At 44.9% G+C, this 19,352-nt stretch overlaps 1 protein-coding gene across 2 annotated transcripts in view; it reads left to right on the forward strand.

The window, feature by feature from the left end:
- Window positions 1–19,352, forward strand: part of ufl1 (UFM1-specific ligase 1) — an 85,928-nt gene that overhangs the window by 31,080 nt on the left and 35,496 nt on the right. For both annotated transcript variants that reach the window (XM_070885394.1, XM_070885395.1), the window contains exon 8: window positions 15,265–15,411. In XM_070885394.1, coding sequence (XP_070741495.1) covers window positions 15,265–15,411 — 147 coding nt within the window. The remainder of the gene's footprint in view (window positions 1–15,264; window positions 15,412–19,352) is intronic.

A 19,352-nucleotide genomic window follows, 5' to 3' on the forward strand; every position in this document is an offset into this window, starting at 1 on the left:
AGTTGATCCACTCTCCCCTCATATGTCAGTCCTGCCATCCCAGGAATCAATCTGGTGAACTTTTGCGGTACTCCCTCAATAGTAAGAACGTCCTTCCTCAGATTAGGAGACTAAAACTGAACACAATCTTCCAGGTGTGGCCTCACCAAGGCTCTGTACAACTGCAGTAAGACCTCCCTGCTCCTATACTAAAATCCTCTAGCAATGAAGGCCATCATGCCATTTGCCTTCTTCACCGCCTGCTGTACCTGCATGCCAAACTTCAGTGACTGATGTACCATGACACCCAGGTCTCGTTGCACCTCCCCTTTTCCTAATCTGTCACCTTTCAGATAATATTCTGTCTTCCTGTTTTTGCCACCAAAGTGGATAACCTCACATTTATCCACATTATACTACATCTGCCATGCATTTGCCCACTTACCTAACCTGTCCAAGTCACCCTGCAGCCTCTTAGCATCCTCCTCACAGCTCACACCACCACCCAGCTTAGTGTCATCTGCAAACTTGGAGATATTACATTCAATTCCTTCATCTAAATCATTGACGTATATTGTAAATAGCTGGGGTCCCAGCACTCAACCCTGCTGCACGCCACTGGTCACTGCCTGTCATTCTGAAAAGGACCCGTTTATTCCGACTCTCTGCTTCCTATCTGCCAACTAGTTCTCTATCCATGTCAATACATTACCCCCAATGCCATGTGCTTTAATTTTGCACACTAATCTCTTGTGGGGGACCTTGCCAAAAGCCTTTTGAAAATCCAAATACACCACAATCCACTGGTTCTCCCTTGTCCACTCTACTAGTTACATCCTCAAAAAATTCTAGAAGATTTGTCAAGTGGAGAGAGGCAGCGGCCTATAAAAGGCTCAGCAGTCCGGGGAGCGTCGAGAGAGGCGGGAGTCGAGAGAGGCAGCGGCCTATAAAAGGCTCAGCAGTCCGGGGAGCGTCGAGAGAGGCGGGAGTCGAGAGAGGCAGCGGCCTATAAAAGGCTCAGCAGTCCGGGGAGCGTCGAGAGACGCGGGAGTCGAGAGAGGCAGCGGCCTATAAAAGGCTCAGCAGTCCGGGGAGCGTCGAGAGAGGCGGGAGTCGAGAGAGGCAGCGGCCTATAAAAGGCTCAGCAGTCCGGGGAGCGTCGAGAGACGCGGGAGTCGAGAGAGGCAGCGGCCTATAAAAGGCTCAGCAGTCCGGGGAGCGTCGAGAGAGGCGGGAGTCGAGAGAGGCAGCGGCCTATAAAAGGCTCAGCAGTCCGGGGAGCGTCGAGAGAGGCGGGAGTCCAGAGAGGCGGGAGTCGAGAGAGGCAGCGGCCTATAAAAGGCTCAGCAGTCCGGGGAGCGTCGAGAGAGGCGGGAGTCGAGAGAGGCAGCGGCCTATAAAAGGCTCAGCAGTCCGGGGAGCGTCGAGAGAGGCGGGAGTCCAGAGAGGCAGCGGCCTATAAAAGGCTCAGCAGTCCGGGGAGCGTCGAGAGAGGCGGGAGTCCAGAGAGGCGGGAGTCGAGAGAGGCAGCGGCCTATAAAAGGCTCAGCAGTCCGGGGAGCGTCGAGAGAGGCGGGAGTCGAGAGAGGCAGCGGCCTATAAAAGGCTCAGCAGTCCGGGTACCGGTGCAGCTCCAGCTGAGAGAAGGCAAAAAAGAAGTAGAAAGAAATCAAAAGGTGACGTCACAGCCAACGTGGTAAGTGATTGGCTGCTGATTGGTGAGTAGTTTTTCTTTTTCTTTATTAGTCAGTAACTTTTAACATTGTTGTCGGCAATTTAAGTGTATCTAAGGGTTAAGTCATGGCAGGTTAAGTCCTGTACCATGTGGGAACACAGGGACAACACCAGTGTCCCTGACGACTACATGTGCGGTAAGTGTGTCCACCTCCGGCTACTGACGGTCCGCGTTGCGGAGTTGGAGCTGAAGGTGGATTCACTCTGGAGCATCCACGATGCTGAGAATGACGTGAGTATCACGTGTAGCGAGTTGGTCTTACTGCAGGAGAAGGGTCCACAGCCAGCGAGGGAATGGAAGACCAGCAGGAAGAGTAGTGCAAGGAAGGTAGTGCAGGGGTCCCCTGTGGTCATCCCCCTGCAAAACAGATACACCGCTTTGAGTACTGTTGAGGGGGATGACTCATCAGGGGAGGGCAGCAGCAGCCAAGTTCATGGCACCGTGGCTGGCTCTGTTGCACAGGAGGGCAGGAAAAAGAGTGGAAGAGCGATAGTGATAGGGGATTCAATTGTAAGGGGAATAGATAGGCGTTTCTGCGGCCGCAACCGAGACTCCAGGATGGTATGTTGCCTCCCTGGTGCAAGGGTCAAGGATGTCTCGGAGCGGGTGGAGGACATTCTAAAAAGGGAGGGAGAACAGCCAGTTGTCGTGGTGCACGTTGGTACCAATGACATAGGTAAAAAAAGGGATGAGTTCCTACGAAATGAATTTAAGGAGCTAGGAGCTAAATTAAAAAGTAGGACCTCAAAAGTAGTAATCTCGGGATTGCTACCAGTGCCACGTGCTAGTCAGAGTAGGAATCGCAGGATAGCTCAGATGAATACGTGGCTTGAGCAATGGTGCAGCAGGGAGGGATTCAAATTCCTGGGGCATTGGAACCGGTTCTGGGGGAGGTGGGACCAGTACAATCCGGACGGTCTGCACCTGGGCAGAATCGGAACCAATGTCCTCGGGGGAGTGTTTGCTAGTGCTGTTGGGGAGGAGTTAAACTAATATGGCAGGGGGATGGGAACCAATGCAGGGAGATAGAGGGAAACAAAAAGGAGGCAAAAACAAAAGACAGAAAGGAGATGAGGAAAAGTGGAGGGCAGAGAAACCCAAGGCAAAGAACAAAAAGGGCCATTGTACAGCAAAATTCTAAAAGGACAGAGGGTGTTAAAAAAACAAGCCTAAAGGCTTTGTGTCTTAATGCAAGGAGTATCCGCAATAAGGTGGATGAATTAACTGTGCAAATAGATGTTAACAAATATGATGTGATTGGGATTACGGAGACGTGGCTCCAGGATGAGCAGGGCTGGGAACTCAACATCCAGGGGTATTCAACATTCAGGAAGGATAGAATAAAAGGAAAAGGAGGTGGGGTAGCATTGCTGGTTAAGGAGGAGATTAAGGCAATAGTTAGGAAGGACATTAGCTTGGATGATGTGGAATCTATATGGGTAGAGCTGCAGAACACCAAAGGGCAAAAAACTTTAGTGGGAGTTGTGTACAGACCTCCAAACAGTAGTAGTGATGTTGGGGAGGGCATCAAACAGGAAATTAGGGGTGCGTGCAATAAAGGTGCAGCAGTTATAATGGGTGACTTTAATATGCACATAGATTGGGCTAACCAAACTGGAAGCAATATGGTGGAGGAGGATTTTCTGGAGTGCATAAGGGATGGTTTTTTAGACCAATATGTCGAGGAACCAACTAGGGGGGAGGCCATCTTAGACTGGGTGTTATGTAATGAGAAAGGATTAATTAGCAATCTCGTGCGAGGCCCCTTGGGGAAGAGTGACCATAATATGGTGGAATTCTGCATTAGGATGGAGAATGAAACAGTTAATTCAGAGACCATGGTCCAGAACTTAAAGAAGGCTAACTTTGAAGGTATGAGGCGTGAATTGGCTGAGATGGATTGGCGAATGATACTTAAGGGGTTGACTGTGGATGGGCAATGGCAGACATTTAGAGACCGCATGGATGAACTACAACAATTGTACATTCCTGTCTGGCATAGAAATAAAAAAGGGAAGGTGGCTCAACCGTGGCTATCAAGGGAAATCAGGGATAGTATTAAAGCCAAGGAAGTGGCATACAAATTGGCCAGAAATAGCAGCGAACCTGGGGACTGGGAGAAATTTAGAACTCAGCAGAGGAGGACAAAGGGTTTGATTAGGGCAGGGAAAATGGAGTATGAGAAGAAGCTTGCAGGGAACATTAAGACGGATTGCAAAAGTTTCTATAGATATGTAAAGAGAAAAAGGTTAGTAAAGACAAATGTAGGTCCCCTGCAGTCAGAATCAGGGGAAGTCATAACGGGGAACAAAGAAATGGCGGACCAATTGAACAAGTACTTTGGTTCGGTATTCACGAAGGTGGACACGAACAACCTTCCGGTTATAAAAGGGGTCGGGGGGTCTAGTAAGGAGGAGGAACTGAGGGAAATCCTTATTAGCCGGGAAATTGTGTTGGGGAAATTGATGGGATTGAAGGCCGATAAATCCCCAGGGCCTGATGGACTGCATCCCAGAGTACTTAAGGAGGTGGCCTTGGAAATAGTGGATGCGTTGACAGTCATTTTCCAACATTCCATTGACTCTGGATCAGTTCCTATGGAGTGGAGGGTAGCCAATGTAACCCCACTTTTTAAAAAAGGAGGGAGAGAGAAAACAGGAAATTATAGACCGGTCAGCCTGACATCGGTAGTGGGTAAAATGATGGAATCAATTATTAAGGATGTCATAGCAGTGCATTTGGAAAGAGGTGACATGATAGGTCCAAGTCAGCATGGATTTGTGAAAGGGAAATCATGCTTGACAAATCTTCTAGAATTTTTTGAGGATGTTTCCAGTAGAGTGGATAAGGGAGAACCAGTTGATGTGGTATATTTGGACTTTCAGAAGGCGTTCGACAAGGTCCCACACAAGAGATTGATGTGCAAAGTTAGAGCACATGGGATTGGGGGTAGTGTACTGACATGGATTGAGAACTGGTTGTCAGACAGGAAGCAAAGAGTAGGAGTAAATGGGTACTTTTCAGAATGGCAGGCAGTGACTAGTGGGGTACCGCAAGGTTCTGTGCTGGGGCCCCAGCTGTTTACACTGTACATTAATGATTTAGATGAGGGGATTAAATGTAGTATCTCCAAATTTGCGGATGACACTAAGTTGGGTGGCAGTGTGAGCTGCGAGGAGGATGCTGTGAGGCTGCAGAGCGACTTGGATAGGTTAGGTGAGTGGGCAAATGCATGGCAGATGAAGTATAATGTGGATAAATGTGAGGTTATCCACTTTGGTGGTAAAAACAGAGAGACAGACTATTATCTGAATGGTGACAGATTAGGAAAAGGGGAGGTGCAAAGAGACCTGGGTGTCATGGTACATCAGTCATTGAAGGTTGGCATGCAGGTGCAGCAGGCGGTTAAGAAAGCAAATGGCATGTTGGCCTTCATAGCAAGGGGATTTGAGTACAGGGGCAGGGAGGTGTTGCTACAGTTGTACAGGGCATTGGTGAGGCCACACCTGGAGTATTGTGTACAGTTTTGGTCTCCTAACCTGAGGAAGGACATTCTTGCTATTGAGGGAGTGCAGCGAAGGTTCACCAGACTGATTCCCGGGATGGCGGGACTGACCTATCAAGAAAGACTGGATCAACTGGGCTTGTATTCACTGGAGTTCAGAAGAATGAGAGGGGACCTCATAGAAACATATAAAATTCTGACGGGGTTAGACAGGTTAGATGCAGGAAGAATGTTCCCAATGTTGGGGAAGTCCAGAACCAGGGGTCACAGTCTAAGGATAAGGGGTAAGCCATTTAGGACCGAGATGCGGAGGAACTTCTTCACCCAGAGAGTGGTGAACCTGTGGAATTCTCTACCACAGAAAGTTGTTGAGGCCAATTCACTAAATATATTCAAAAAGGAGTTAGATGAGGTCCTTACTGCTAGGGGGATCAAGGGGTATGGCGAGAAAGCAGGAATGGGGTACTGAAGTTGAATGTTCAGCCATGAACTCATTGAATGGCGGTGCAGGCTAGAAGGGCCGAATGGCCTACTCCTGCACCTATTTTCTATGTTTCTATGATTTCCCTTTCATAAATCCATGCTGACTTGGACCGATCCTGTCACTGCTTTCCAAATGCGCTGCTATTTCACCTTTAATAATTGATTCCAACATTTTCCCCATCACTGATATCAGGCTATAATTCCCTGTTTTCTCTCCCACCTTTTTTTAAAAAAGTGGTATTACATTAGCTACCCTCCAGTCCATAGGAACTGATCCAGAGTCAATAGAATGTTGGAAAATGATCACCAATGCATCCACTATTTCTATGGCCACTTCCTTAAGTACTCTGTGATGCAGCTCATCAGGCCCTGGGGATTTATCGGCCTTCAATCTCATCAATTTCCCTAACACAATTTCCTGACTAATAAGGATTTCCTTCAGTTTCTCCTTCTCACTAGACCCTCGGTACCCTAGTATTTCCAGAAGGTTATTTGTGTCTTCCTTCTTGAAGACAGAACCAAAGTATTTGTTCAATTGGTCTACCATTTCTTTGTTCCCCATTATAAATTCACCTGATTCTGACTGCAAAGGACCTACGTTGGCCTTCACTAATCTTTTTCTCTTCACATATCTATAGAAGCTTTTGCAGTCAGTTTTTATGTTCCCTGCAAGCTTCCTCTCATACTTTATTTCCCCCTCCTAATTAAACCCTTTGTCCTCCTCTTCTGAATTCTAAATTTCTCCCAGTCCTCAGGTTTGTTGCTTTTTCTGGCCAATTTATATGCCTCTTTAGATTTAACACCATCCCTAATTTCCCTTGTTAGCCACGGTTGAGCTACCTTCCACTTTTTATTTTTACTCCAGACCGGGATGTACAATTGTTGAAGTTCATCCATGTAATCTATAAATGTCTGCCATTGCCTATCCACTGTGAACCCATTAAGTATCATTTGCCAGTCTATCCTAGCCAATTCACGTCTCATACCATCGAAGTTACCTTTCCTTAAGTTCAGGACCCTAGTCTCTGAATTAACACTGTCACTCTCCAACTTAATAAAGAATTCTACCATATTTTACCACTCTTCCCCCGGGGGCCTCGCACAACAAGATTGCTAATTAGTCCTCTCTCATTACACAACACCCAGTCTAGGATGGCCAGCTCTCTAGTTGGTTCCTCGACATATTGATCTAGAAAGCCATCCCTAATACACGCCAGGAAATCCTCCACCACCGCATTGCTACCAGCTTGGTTAGCCCAATCTATATGTTGATTAAAGTTGCCCATGATAACTGCTGTACCTTTATTGCACGCATCCCTAATTTCTTGTTTGATGCCATCCCCAACCTCACTACTACTGTTTGGTGGTCTGTACACAACTCCCACCAGCGTTTTCTGCCCTTTGGTATTCCGCAGCTCTACCCATACAGATTCCACATCATCCAAGCTAATGTCCTTTCTTACTATTACGTTAATTTCCTCTTTAACCAGCAGCACTATCCCACTTCCTTTTCCTTTCTGTCTATCCTTCCTGAATGTTGAATACCCCTGGATGTTGAGTTCCCAGCCTTGGTCATCCTGGAGCCATGTCTCTGTAATCCCAATTATATCATAATCATTAATAGCTGCCTGCGCAGTTAATTCATCCACCTTATGAATACTCCTCGCATTGAGGCACAGAGCCTTCAGGCTTGTCTTTTTAACACTCTTTGTCCCTTTACAATTTTGCTGTAATGTGGTTCTTTTTGATTTTTGCCTTGGGTTTCTCTGCCCTCCACTTTTACTATTCTCCTTTCTATCTTTTGCTTCTGCCCCCATTTTATTTCCCTTTTTCTTGCCCTCCTGTGCAGCAGAGCCACCCATGGTGCCATGAACTTGGCTGCTGCTGCCTTCCCCTAGTGAGCCATCTCCCCCAACAATATTCAAAGTGGTATATCTGTTTTGGAGGGAGATGACCGCAGGGGACTCCTGCACTGCCTTCCTGCTCCTACTCTGCCTGATAGTCACCCATCCCTTATCTGCCTTTGTAATCTTTACCTGTGGTGAGACCAACTCACTGAACGTGCTATCCACGACATCCTCAGCATCGCGCATGCTCCAGAGTGAATCCATCCGCAGCTCCAGTGCCGTCATGCGTTCTAACAGGATCTGCAACTGGATACACTTCCTGCACACATCCTGACTTCCCACATGGCACAGAAGGAGCATGACACAGGTCTGGGCTCTCCTGCCATGACTTAACCCTTAAAATAGCCAAATTTGGCAACAATGCCAAAGGTTTCTTACTGACAAGATACAGAAAAAATAAAAACTCACCCATCAACCAGCCAATCATTTACCCTCTTGGCTGTGATGTCACACTTCATTTTCTTTTCCTCCCAGGTCGGGAAGTCAGCACTGGTGGGGAAAACAGGACAAAGCAACACCTCCTGCTCCCACTTGCCCGAATTCTCCCACTTACCAAACTTTTACCTTTGCACTCTGTGCAGGTCTGCACAAGCCCTTTTTATACTGTTTCCAGCTGACTCACCACTGGCCTGTTTAGGGAACCAGTTTTTACTAGCTGGCCAATTAACTAAGCTAGCTTGCCTGTTTGAAAAGGTGGGTGGGACTGGTTTGCCGTACGCTCCTTCCGCTGCCTGCGCTTGCTTTCAGCATGCTCTCGGCGACGAACCTCAAAGTGCTCTACGCCTACCCAGATGCTCTTCCTCCACTTAGGGCGGTCTTTGGCCAGGGATTCCCAGGTGTCGGTGGGGATGTTGCATTTTATCAAGGATATACTTGCATTGGAGGCAGCTCAGAGAAGGCTCACTAGGTTGATTCCGGAGATGAGGATGGTGACTTATGAAGATAGTTTGGGCCTATACTCATTGGAGGTTAGAAAAATGAGAGGTGATCTTATCGAAACTTATAGGATACTGAGGGGGCTCGACAAGGTGAATGCAGAGAGGATATTTCCACTCATGGGTGAATCTAGAACAAGGGGGCATAATTTCAGAATAAGGGGGTGCCCATTCAAAACTGAGATGAGGAGGAATTTCTTCTCAGGGTTGTAAATCTGTGGAATTCTCTGCCCCAGAGGGCCGTGGAGGCTGGGTCATTGAATATATTTAAGGCAGAGCTAGACAGATTTTTGAGTGATAAGGGAGTAAAGGGCTATGGGGAGCGGGAAGTGGAGCTGAGTCCATGATCACATCAGCCATGATCTTATTAAATGGCGGAGCAAGCTCGAGGGGCCAAATGGCCTACTCCTGCTCCTATTTCTTATGTTAAGCCTGGCTTTGGCTTTGAATTTGATATCATCCATTGTCCAGCTCAGTGGGACTATCCTCATTTGGTTCCACACTTACCTATCCGATTGTAGCCAGAGCATCTCCACCAATGGCTTCTCTTCTACCCTAGCACCATCACCTCGGGAGTCCCCCAAGGATCCATCCTTGGCGACCTCTTTTTCTTTATTTACAAGCTGCCTCTTGACATCATCCTCAGACGTGGGGGTCAGGTTCCACATGTACACTGATGGCACCCATGTCTGCCTTTCCATCACCTGTCTCAACCCCGCCACTGCCTCTGTGTTGTCAGACTCTTTGCACGATGTCCTACCTTGAATGAGCTGCCATTTCCTCCCAATTAAATGTTGGGAAGACAGAGTCGTCATCTTCGGCCTGCACCACCAATCCCACTGTTCCTCCAACTTTGGCCTATTGTGCATTCGCCCTCTCCCTCGCCACTTAGGCCTCAGTCTCAGGATTTCCCTAGCTAAGTCCATCACTTCTTCCTTTGAACCCCTTCATGGCTTCCCTCCCTATCTCTAACCTTCTCTTTGACCAAACTTTTGATCAACCCTGCTTTAGTTCAGTGTCGATTTATTTCTGATTACGGCTCGATTACGGCGCTATGAAGCACCTTGGAATGTTTTTCTACGATAAAAGTATTTTATAAGTTGTAAGTATTGATTTTGATGGATTGAAGAGGACCAGAAAATTATCGCCTCAGTCAGAGCAATTGAAATGTTGCAGTACCTGGTTTGGTCACAAGAGGGAGCTCTAATCTGCTAGAAACCCCAGTGTATACTGGTTGCCTCAACAGGGCTGGATTTTCGGTTTTGCCATTTTTGGGGCGAAAACTGAAGCGGGGCAGGAAAGTTATCGGCTGGGAATAAGTTGTGCTCTCGTAAGAAATTGGGCCCTGCGCCAGGGTGCTCAGCGCAAAGGGAGGCGTTGTACTACTTTCGCAGTGCAAAAATGGGAACCTTGCCAACTAAAGTGCTGGGCCATGAGCGCTCTAACAGAGGCCTGGGGGCGGGGGGGAATCTGAAAAATAAACTACACAAACATTCCCAAAACATTGCCCACGCCACCACAACACAAATCGCAAAAAAAATTTAAAAGAATAAACACTCGCACTTGTCTTTTCTGTACTTTACCTACCTCACCGTCGCCAGCAAGACTGGACCTCAGCTCTTCCCAGAAGCACCGCCACCGCAAAACCCAACCTGAAGCTCCCGACCAGACGCAGGAGACCTCACTGTCCCATTTCACGCCGCTCCAGGGCAAGACCTGGAGCACAAAGCACCCGAAAATCCAGCTATGGTATCACAATATCATGAGCCCTTATGAACTCCATTTGGATGTAAACACATTGACCGAGTCTTGACCTCGCCACAATCCATTTAATTTGGGTAATGTAACGATAAATTTATGCTTTGCATATCAAAGCTAGAAAATTGCTCCAGTAGCACAAAATGACAATGTGTCATTTCTTTGCACTTCAATTCTCATTCTTGCAAAGCACATACATTCAAATATTGTTCTTGTAGTTGACCACTCACATGTCCTCATTGGCGGTAGCATTAAAGCACAAGTTAGTCAAAGGAATTTGGCGCTTCCTCAGCCACCTGGTTTAAAAAAAAAAAGAATTTCAGCTCTGGCACTGATTCTGGCAAATATTACTCAAATATGTTTGAACAATTTTAAAATGGATTTCAAAATCTTTACTAATGCTCTGGCAGTCTTGTCCCCTATTTTATTTCCTTAGCTATCCTCTCTTTAACCATCCTCTCTTTTATTCTTAGTACTTTAATTTTTATTTTATATCCTGTATTTATTAAATACCACGGGACCAGTAATGTATTGTTGAGTGCCCATAACGCTGCTGTGTAACAGGCACAGACTCTGGATTATGGGACACTGAGATTTGCTCAATGCCGTACTTTACCCCAAAGTGTCTGTGACATGGATTCAGAGGGCTGACCAGCTGCTGTTACGGCTCATTGTGACTCTGACTTTTATGTAAATTAGGGATCCTCCCCCATCATGCAGCTGGACTGCCAAAGCAATATTCTTAACACTCGGTGCCCAAGAACCAAGTATTTCAGAAAAGACCCACAATAAAGAAAATGGACATTGTGCTTGCCAGGTAACCCAGTCTTTCCAGTGGGGTCATCCATTGCTCCCCGACCATGCTTCTATGGTCTCCAGCGGCCACTCTTTCAAAGGAGTATAAAGATGGGTGGGAAAGCAAGTTGTGAGGAGGATGCAAACAATCTGCAAAGGGATACAGATAGGCTAAGTGAGTGGGCAAATATTTGGCAGATGGAGTATAATGTGGGAAAGTGTGAAGTTAACCTCGAGAACCCTTTCATCTCAGGAATCAACCTAGTGAACCTTCTCTGAACTGCCTCCAATGCAAGTGTATTGCTCTTTAAATAAGGAGACCAAAACTTTGGCAGGAAAAATAAAAAAGCAAATTATTATTTAAATGGAGATTACAAAATGCTGCAGTACAAAGGGATCTGGGTGTTCTTGTGCATGAAACGCAAAAACTTAGTGTGCAGATACAGCAAGTAATCAGAAAGGGAAATGCAATGTTGGCCTTTATTGCAAGGGGGGTGGAGTATAAAAGCAGAGAGCTCCTGCTACAACTGTACAGGATATTGGTGAGACCACACCTAGAGTACTGCGTGCAGTTTTGGTCTCCTTATTTAAGGAGCAATACACTTGCATTGGAGGCAGTTCAGAGAAGGTTCACTAGGTTGATTTCTGAGATGAAGGGGTTGACTTATTCGGATAGTTTGAGCAGGTTGGGCCTATACTCACTGGAGTTTAGAAGAATGAGAGGTGATCTTATTGAAACATATAAGATACTGAAGGGGCTTGACAAGGTAGATGTAGAGAGGATATTTCCACTCATGGGGGAATCTAGAACGAGGGGGCGCAGTTTAAGAATAAGGGGCCGCCCATTTAGAACTGAGATGAGGAGACATTTCTTCTCTCAGAGGGTCATAAATCTGTGGAATTCTCTGCCCCAGAGAGCTGCGGAGGCTGGGTCATTGAATATATTTGTGGAGATAGATAGATTTTTGAACGATAAGGGAGTGAAGGGCTATAGGGAGCGGGCAGGGAAGTAGAGCTGAGCCCAAGATCAGATCAGCCATGATATTAAATGGCGGAGCAGGCTCAAGAGGCCAATGGCCTACTCCTGCTCTTATTTCTTATGTTCTTATGAGTCGTGCACAATGTCGTTCTTTGTTTTAAAAGTGTAGGGGCAGCTAACAGCCCTTTAATAGCCACTGTCATTCTAGTCCCCGAAAGAGTGGCACTTGCTATCATTCATTAGATGCGGGGGCAGTCACAAAATATGTAAGTGAGCTGGCCTCATCTTATTGGGTGAGGTTAGTTCAATGGAGTGCAGGCTCATGCTGAAGCTGAGGAGCGGTGGTCCTAGTAGAACCTTATCTACTCAGTTACACTTTGGCATTTTTCACGGGTTTTTTTGTCACTTTAGATATTTTTGGCTCGTGTCTTTCAGACTACTCTCGTCAGTGAGCCCTGGCTCCTTCTGTACCACATAGTGCTTTTACTAGTCCAGATAACCAGGTAAATTCGTAGAGTAGGTGGGGAATGAACAGAGAACCCTCTTCAATTTATCTCAGTAATTGGTTTTATCACATGATTCTCCTTGTTTTTGGAAGGTGACTGATTAACACTAGGGGTTACAACAGTAGAAAAACAAGCCAGTAACATGGTTAGTGATTGTTGATCTTTGCTAGCTCATCAGGCACAGTGGGCCGAATGGCCTCCTTCTGTGCACTATCATTCTACGGTTCTATGTAGTAGAAAATAATAAACGGTTTGGAACTTTGGTGCCAAACTAAGAAAGAAGTAAAGGAGTATTTTCCTTTTCTCATTTTCTATGGAACTAACTGACCTGACACACTCTGAAGGCTTGAGACAGATTCCCTGATTTGACTAAAACACGTTGATAAATAAAGACCTTTTTAAAATCAAATAGATTTAAATAACTGACTGCACTTCAAAAATAACTGCCAATCAAACTCTTATTTGAACAAAACCCTACAAGATATTTGTGTGAGAGTTTGAAGGAATGCAACATTCACAAGAAACCCCCCCCCCTGTGTTTGGGCTCATTCGAAAGGAAATTTAATTTGGGACTATCCACTGAAAAGTTTGGAACTCTAAAGTGCTTATGGAAGAAACTACGAACTTTAATAGAATTATGAACTTTTACAAGACAAATTCAAGGCTGTGGGCAGACCTAAAGAACCCACAGGAGACACCCTGATTAATGGGTCTGCCGAGGTGTTGGAACTGAAGTAACTTTGTCTGGAGAATTGAGTAGTCGAGAATCTTTCTCCACAAGGAACATTAACATTACAAAATAGTTACTCATCAACATGGGTCTGGATTAACCATTTCAGCATATACATCACAAAGAGGCCCAATCCAGCATGTATGCGAAAGACTAAGCACAAAAGGACATTGCAATGACCAAACTAATATTTCCATCAGGAAACAGTTTTCGAACATCAACCCACCCAAGACATATCAACTTTTAACGAGCCCGACAAAATATTACAAAGAAGAACCAAGCCCGCCAAAATTATACAAAGGATTTTGAAGAGATTTGGCGCTAAGATTAGAACCACTGAAATCGTATAACTGGCCACTGTTTTCAACAGAGGTTAGAGAGGTGGTTGCTAGGTAGCTACAAGGCTGCTACTACCTCATCAAGACAAGGAGAGAAACGCGACAGTTGTAAACTAACTTCTCCAGCCTCGAAGTCCTGAAGGAAGGAAGAACATCACCATCGCAGCAGCGACCGACCACAGTCAATGTGGTACCAAGGGAAAAACAACCGCGATCTACCGTTAACTATCAAAAGGATTGGTAAACATAAGTCCCTGCCTGCCCTGGAGTCTAACCTAGCTAGAATTAGGTATTGGGAGATGGAAGGTATAATTTACTGTGACCCCCCTTTGAATGTACAGTGCATTGTTCTTTATTAGAGAGATTTGTGATTATAAATTTGGCCTTGTACCTTTCCTTGTATTGTTCATTATTAGAGTGATTGTAAGTTTGGCCGTGTATTTTCTTACTAGAGTAATAAGCCTGTATTACTTTGACTGTAATAAAAACAAAGTTCTTTGCATCAATACAGTGTCCTCTGCACTTTTGTCACATCCCCCAAATAAATCCAGAATACAGAACCCAAGGGAGTGGGAGCGATTCGAACTGCTCAAGTTGGTCAGAAGGGAACCTGACCCCCCTCATAGAGACCACCCCAATCCCCTTACGTTAAATGGCCAAAAATCACCCGGCACTTCAGCGGGAATGTGGGGGCAGGGCCGCAGATAAGGACGGGGTGCAGATAAGCCGGATTCCAGCCTTGTTCAGGAGTTCCCGCTTGGCCTTGTTGGTTGGAGACTCTGCAGGAGTTAGAGGCGCGAAACCCAGTAGCAGCACAACCCCACTGGTAATGCCCCTCCAGCGATGACATCATCACCATGCCCTTTTTTTCTGCGACAACCTGTTTTCGCCCCATGGCAGAAATTGGGCAGTGCCAGCGCCAGTCTCCCGGGTCATGAACCGGGCTGCATTCTGCTCGCGGGGCGGAATTTAAAGGGGAGGTGCACGCCGCCATTTTGCACTGCCCTCCAACTTACGAGTCCGGCCTCAGTGTCGATTCTCGCGGGGTCCGTGCCACGATCATGCAGCCCAGCACTCCGTTTCGGTCGCAGGCTTTAACGGAAGGGGAGGGTCCTGGGATCCTGTCAGCGATACATGGGGATGCCATACAGCGCGCTCCGTTTTTCACCAGGGCAGCTTCTCCCGAGCCGGCCCCGACAGGAAGTGGTTCACCCAACATTGCACTCCACTTCTAGTCAGGGTGGTGATCCCAATTTAGGTCATGGGGCAGGACCTCTGTGCCGGGCACAGGAAGGCCCACCTCATGAAGGTTTACGCCCCTAAACGGGGCACTCCGGAATTTCACCCCCTAACGGTCATCATTTTACCTTTTTGGTTCATTTGGCTAATGATTTATATGTTCTTGTTCTGAGTGCGTTATTATTTAGTTTGTTTTATTTAACTATTTCATCTGTTTATTGCAGTGACTAAATTGGCTCGATGCTGCAGGATGTTTCTGTTCTGTTCATCTAATATATGCATTTTGTTAAAGATTTTCATTCTTAAGGCAGAAATCTTGAAATATTTATTAGTTTTTCTTAAAATCACTATCTGCTTGGATTATTACTTTTGCAGCTTTTCTTGAAGAGTTTATAAACAGTGGCCGTTTGAATGGAGCAGTGATTGGTGGCAGACAGGATAAGGCTGTTTATATTCCTGACATCTACTCGAGAACGCAGAATAACTGGGTGGATTCTTTTTTCAAACAAAACGGCTATTTGGGTAACTATTTTAACATTGGCTATAAAAACCTTATTGAAGTTAAGATCTTGAAGTTGTGCATGGTCATTTATGATGTATAACGGAAGAGCACATTCCGGATTAACTTGGACTTCAGATTCAGACTCGGATTGGTCGAAATATGAAGTCGTAGTTGGAAAGCATCCACTAGATGCTAAGAGTAGCTTGCAGTTAGATTGAGCCAAACTGTTTTCAGTCTAATATCTCCATGATGTGATGCTAAGCAGTTGTTGGTTAAAGATGTACAACAACTTTAACAGGAAAATAAAAATTCTTCCTGTTTGCCTTGGCCCTTTACATAGTTTGTTTAAAATTAATAAGTATTTGTTGTGCTGCCAACTTTGTAGTTTTTCATTAAATGTTACACAATAGAAAAGATAAAGAATTGTATCTTCAGAATTCCAGCCAGAGAACCTGAAAAATTATGTCATTAGTTTGAAAGTAATAACATTCAGAGTTGAAATCTTTTGCTCGCCTATATCTTTTCTAAACTCAGGTCTTAATTTAATCTGTCTAAATAATTAACATTTTTGCACCCAGTACACATCTGCAACATCATTGCTTTAAAAAGCGGTACACGAAAAGATGTAGCCTCAAATATCACACTCCCAAAACATCACATATGGGTAGGGCAAAAAAAAAATCACGATTGCCTTTTCTACCAGTCAGAGATTGGATTGACTAAATAAAAATAGGCAACAGAAAACTGAGGAGTGGCGTCCTTCAATTATTTTTACACAAGCCAGCAAGCATCATACAGCAAACCAACCAACTTTCTTTACGCTGCTTTCAATCACTATTTTCTTTCTTCACTCAGGTCTATGCATGAATGCAAAAATAAGATTTCATATTTTAGAATATCTTGTACAGTTCGATTTTTAAAATGTTTTTTCCCCGTGTTGCTGAGGGAGACCGATGGTCATGCCAAGGCCAGAGGGCGATACTTGCTTTGATGCTGACCTCACACACTGCGGCCAGAGTTAATCACTTAGCTATAGAATGGTAGAATGCTAAAGGACAGAAAGAAGTCATTTGGGCAATCAGGTCTGTGACAGTATTTTTCTCCACACGGAGCCACCTGTCTAATCCCATTCTTCTGCTCGTTCTCCATATCCTTTAATATTCCTCTCAAGCAACTTTCTAAGTTCTTTTTAAAAATAATCTAAGCCTACTTACAAATAGAATCTTAGGCCATGAATTTCCTCTGAGCTGCTCCCATTATAACTTTGTCAGAAGTGCGGCATCAATAGGGTTTGTGCCATACCTCTGGTGAAGTTGCGGGAGTAAATTCCAGCCTGTAGAAAGTTACAGCACAGAAACAGGCCATTGAGTCCATCAAGTCTGTGCCCCTGACTTTTTCAACATGAGCCACCGACTGTGCTCAGTCATCCTGTTCATAATACTTTTCTTTAACCAACTGTCCAATTCCTTTTTAAAATAATTTAAAGACTCTGCTTCAATAACAATTTGTGGCAGAATTTCCACATTCCATCCGCCCTCTTGTTTACATTTTTTTTTCGTAGCCTTCCTGTTAATTCTTGTGATCATTTAAATTATGTGCCCTCTCGTTACCATCTTGTTCACCAGTGGAAACAATCTATCGCTATCTATTTTATTACCTTCATAATCTTGAAACTCTCTTATCATCCCTTGACTCTAGTAATGAAAAGGCCTAACTTCTCAAGTCTCTTTTCATAACTCACCACTCATCCTTGGTAACGTGCTAATAACTTTACTTGGCACCTTTTACATTGCTTTTATATCCTTGCTATAATAAAATGTACAAACTATTTACCATACTCTTAAGTGTGGCTTAACAAAAGTCTTGTCCAAGATCAGTTACCTCCTTACTTTTGTATTCTATGTCTATAGATACAAAACCAAAGATACCATTTGCCTTTTTTTATGGCATTATCAATTTGCACTGCCATCTTTTCATGACTTGTTAATCTACCTATAAAGGTGTCTCAGCGACATTATTCCATTTGAAAGGTGGATTTCCTTTCCTCCTTCCTATCTCCAAAATGTGATGCTTCATTTTTCTACAGTGAACTGCATCTGCCACCTATCTTCCCATCCTGATAGCCGATTTACATCTTCATTCTTTCTGTTATCACAGTTTGCTTCAGACTGCCAACCTAGAAGTAGGCCTAGCCAAGAAGTTGTTTTCCAGACTCTTCAGAGGCAACTGTGATGAAGAATTGGCCTTTTATTCTGAATTATTTAGTTTTCATGAGATTCTATAGTTCTAAATGTTATTTTTAATTGATAAATTTTGAGGTAGGTGAAAAATTCAAGGTAACGGCTCAAACCAACCGCACAACATTAGTTTAGTGATTTGATAGGCTGCTTCTAATTAAGTGGACACCGTGGACCACTTCCCATATCTCGGGAGCCTCCTATCAACAAGAGCAGGCATCGACGACGAGATCCAACACCGCCTCCAGTGCAGCCTTCGGCCGCCTGAGGAAAAGAGTATTTGAAGACCAGGTCCCCAAAACTGCCACCAAGCTCATGGTCTACAGGGCTCTAATAATACCTGCCCTCCTGTATGGCTCAGAGACATGGACCATGTACAGTAGACACCTCAAGTTGCTGGAGAAATAGCATCAACGATGTCTCCGCATGATCCTACAAATCCCCTGGGAGGACAGGCGCACCAACATCAGCGTCCCCATTCAGGCTAGCATCCCCAGCATTGAAGCACTGACCACACCCGATCAGCTCCGCTGGGCAGGCCACATAGTCCACATGCCAGACACGAGACTCCCAAAGCAAGTGCTCTACTCGGAGCTCCCTCACGGCAAACGAGCCAAAGGTGGGCAGTGGAAATGCTACAAGGACACCCTCAAAGCCTCTTTGATAAAGTGCAACATTCCCACTGACACCTGGTAGTCCCTGGCCCAAGACCGCCCTAAGTGGAGGAAGCATCCGAGAGGGCACTGAGCACCTCGAGTCTCAATGCCAAGAGAATGCAGAAATCAAGCGCAGACAGCGGAAAGAGCATGCGGCAAACCAGTCCCACCCACCCCTTCCCTCAACAACTATCTGTCCTACCTGTGACAGTGACTGTGGCTCTCGTATTGGACTGTTCAGCCACCAAAGAACTCACTTCAGGAGTGGAAGCAAGTCTTCCTCGATTCCGAGGGACTGCTTATGATGATATTAAGTGCCAGTTTGGGATTGGTCGCTTATTGTCCAATCTTCTGCTTTTTCATTCGCTTTGGTAGTAATCAACTGAATTGAACTGCTTTCGATTTACACACATTTAATCAGTCGAATATTTGATTAGTTATTTAATAGTTGAGCCTTCCTTTCAATCAATTATTACTTTTTGCTACTCCAACGCGTGACACGACAGATGGGCACTCGACACAAGCCTTAATTATATAGATAGATGTCTTATCTGGTTACTAAGACTGATTTTCAGTTCATTTTGATATTACTAGCTGCAATATCACTAGCTGTGCTGAAATGTATATAGCTTTTGAACTGACATTGATGAGAATTAAATTCCTATAACCCGGAATTTACGGGCAAAGGTGTTTGCAGGTGGCCCTAAAGAAAACTGGCCACAGAGATCTTGTGATCTTGGACTTATCTTGTGAGCTCTGTGGTGAGAAGTTTGCCTTTTTTGAAGCGCAAGCGATTTCAGTGCAGTTTAATGGGAATTCCACAGTGCGAACTGCTGTGATGTCAACAAGCTGTCGAAGCAGCAAATCACATTGCAGAATTCTCACAGCCTGGGAAGCATGAAATGAGAACTTGCTTTTGTCTCGATTTTTAAAAAATGTTCGCGATTAAAACAAAGATTGGGACTCTCACATTAAGAAAGGTAAACCTGAAATAAATATGTACAATCTTTAAAAAAATATACATTTTTTTAAATTAAAAGTTTTTTAAAAATTGTAATTTTGATCATA

This window comes from Pristiophorus japonicus, chromosome 7 (genome assembly GCF_044704955.1).
Source record: "Pristiophorus japonicus isolate sPriJap1 chromosome 7, sPriJap1.hap1, whole genome shotgun sequence".
Lineage (NCBI taxonomy): Eukaryota > Metazoa > Chordata > Chondrichthyes > Pristiophoridae > Pristiophorus > Pristiophorus japonicus.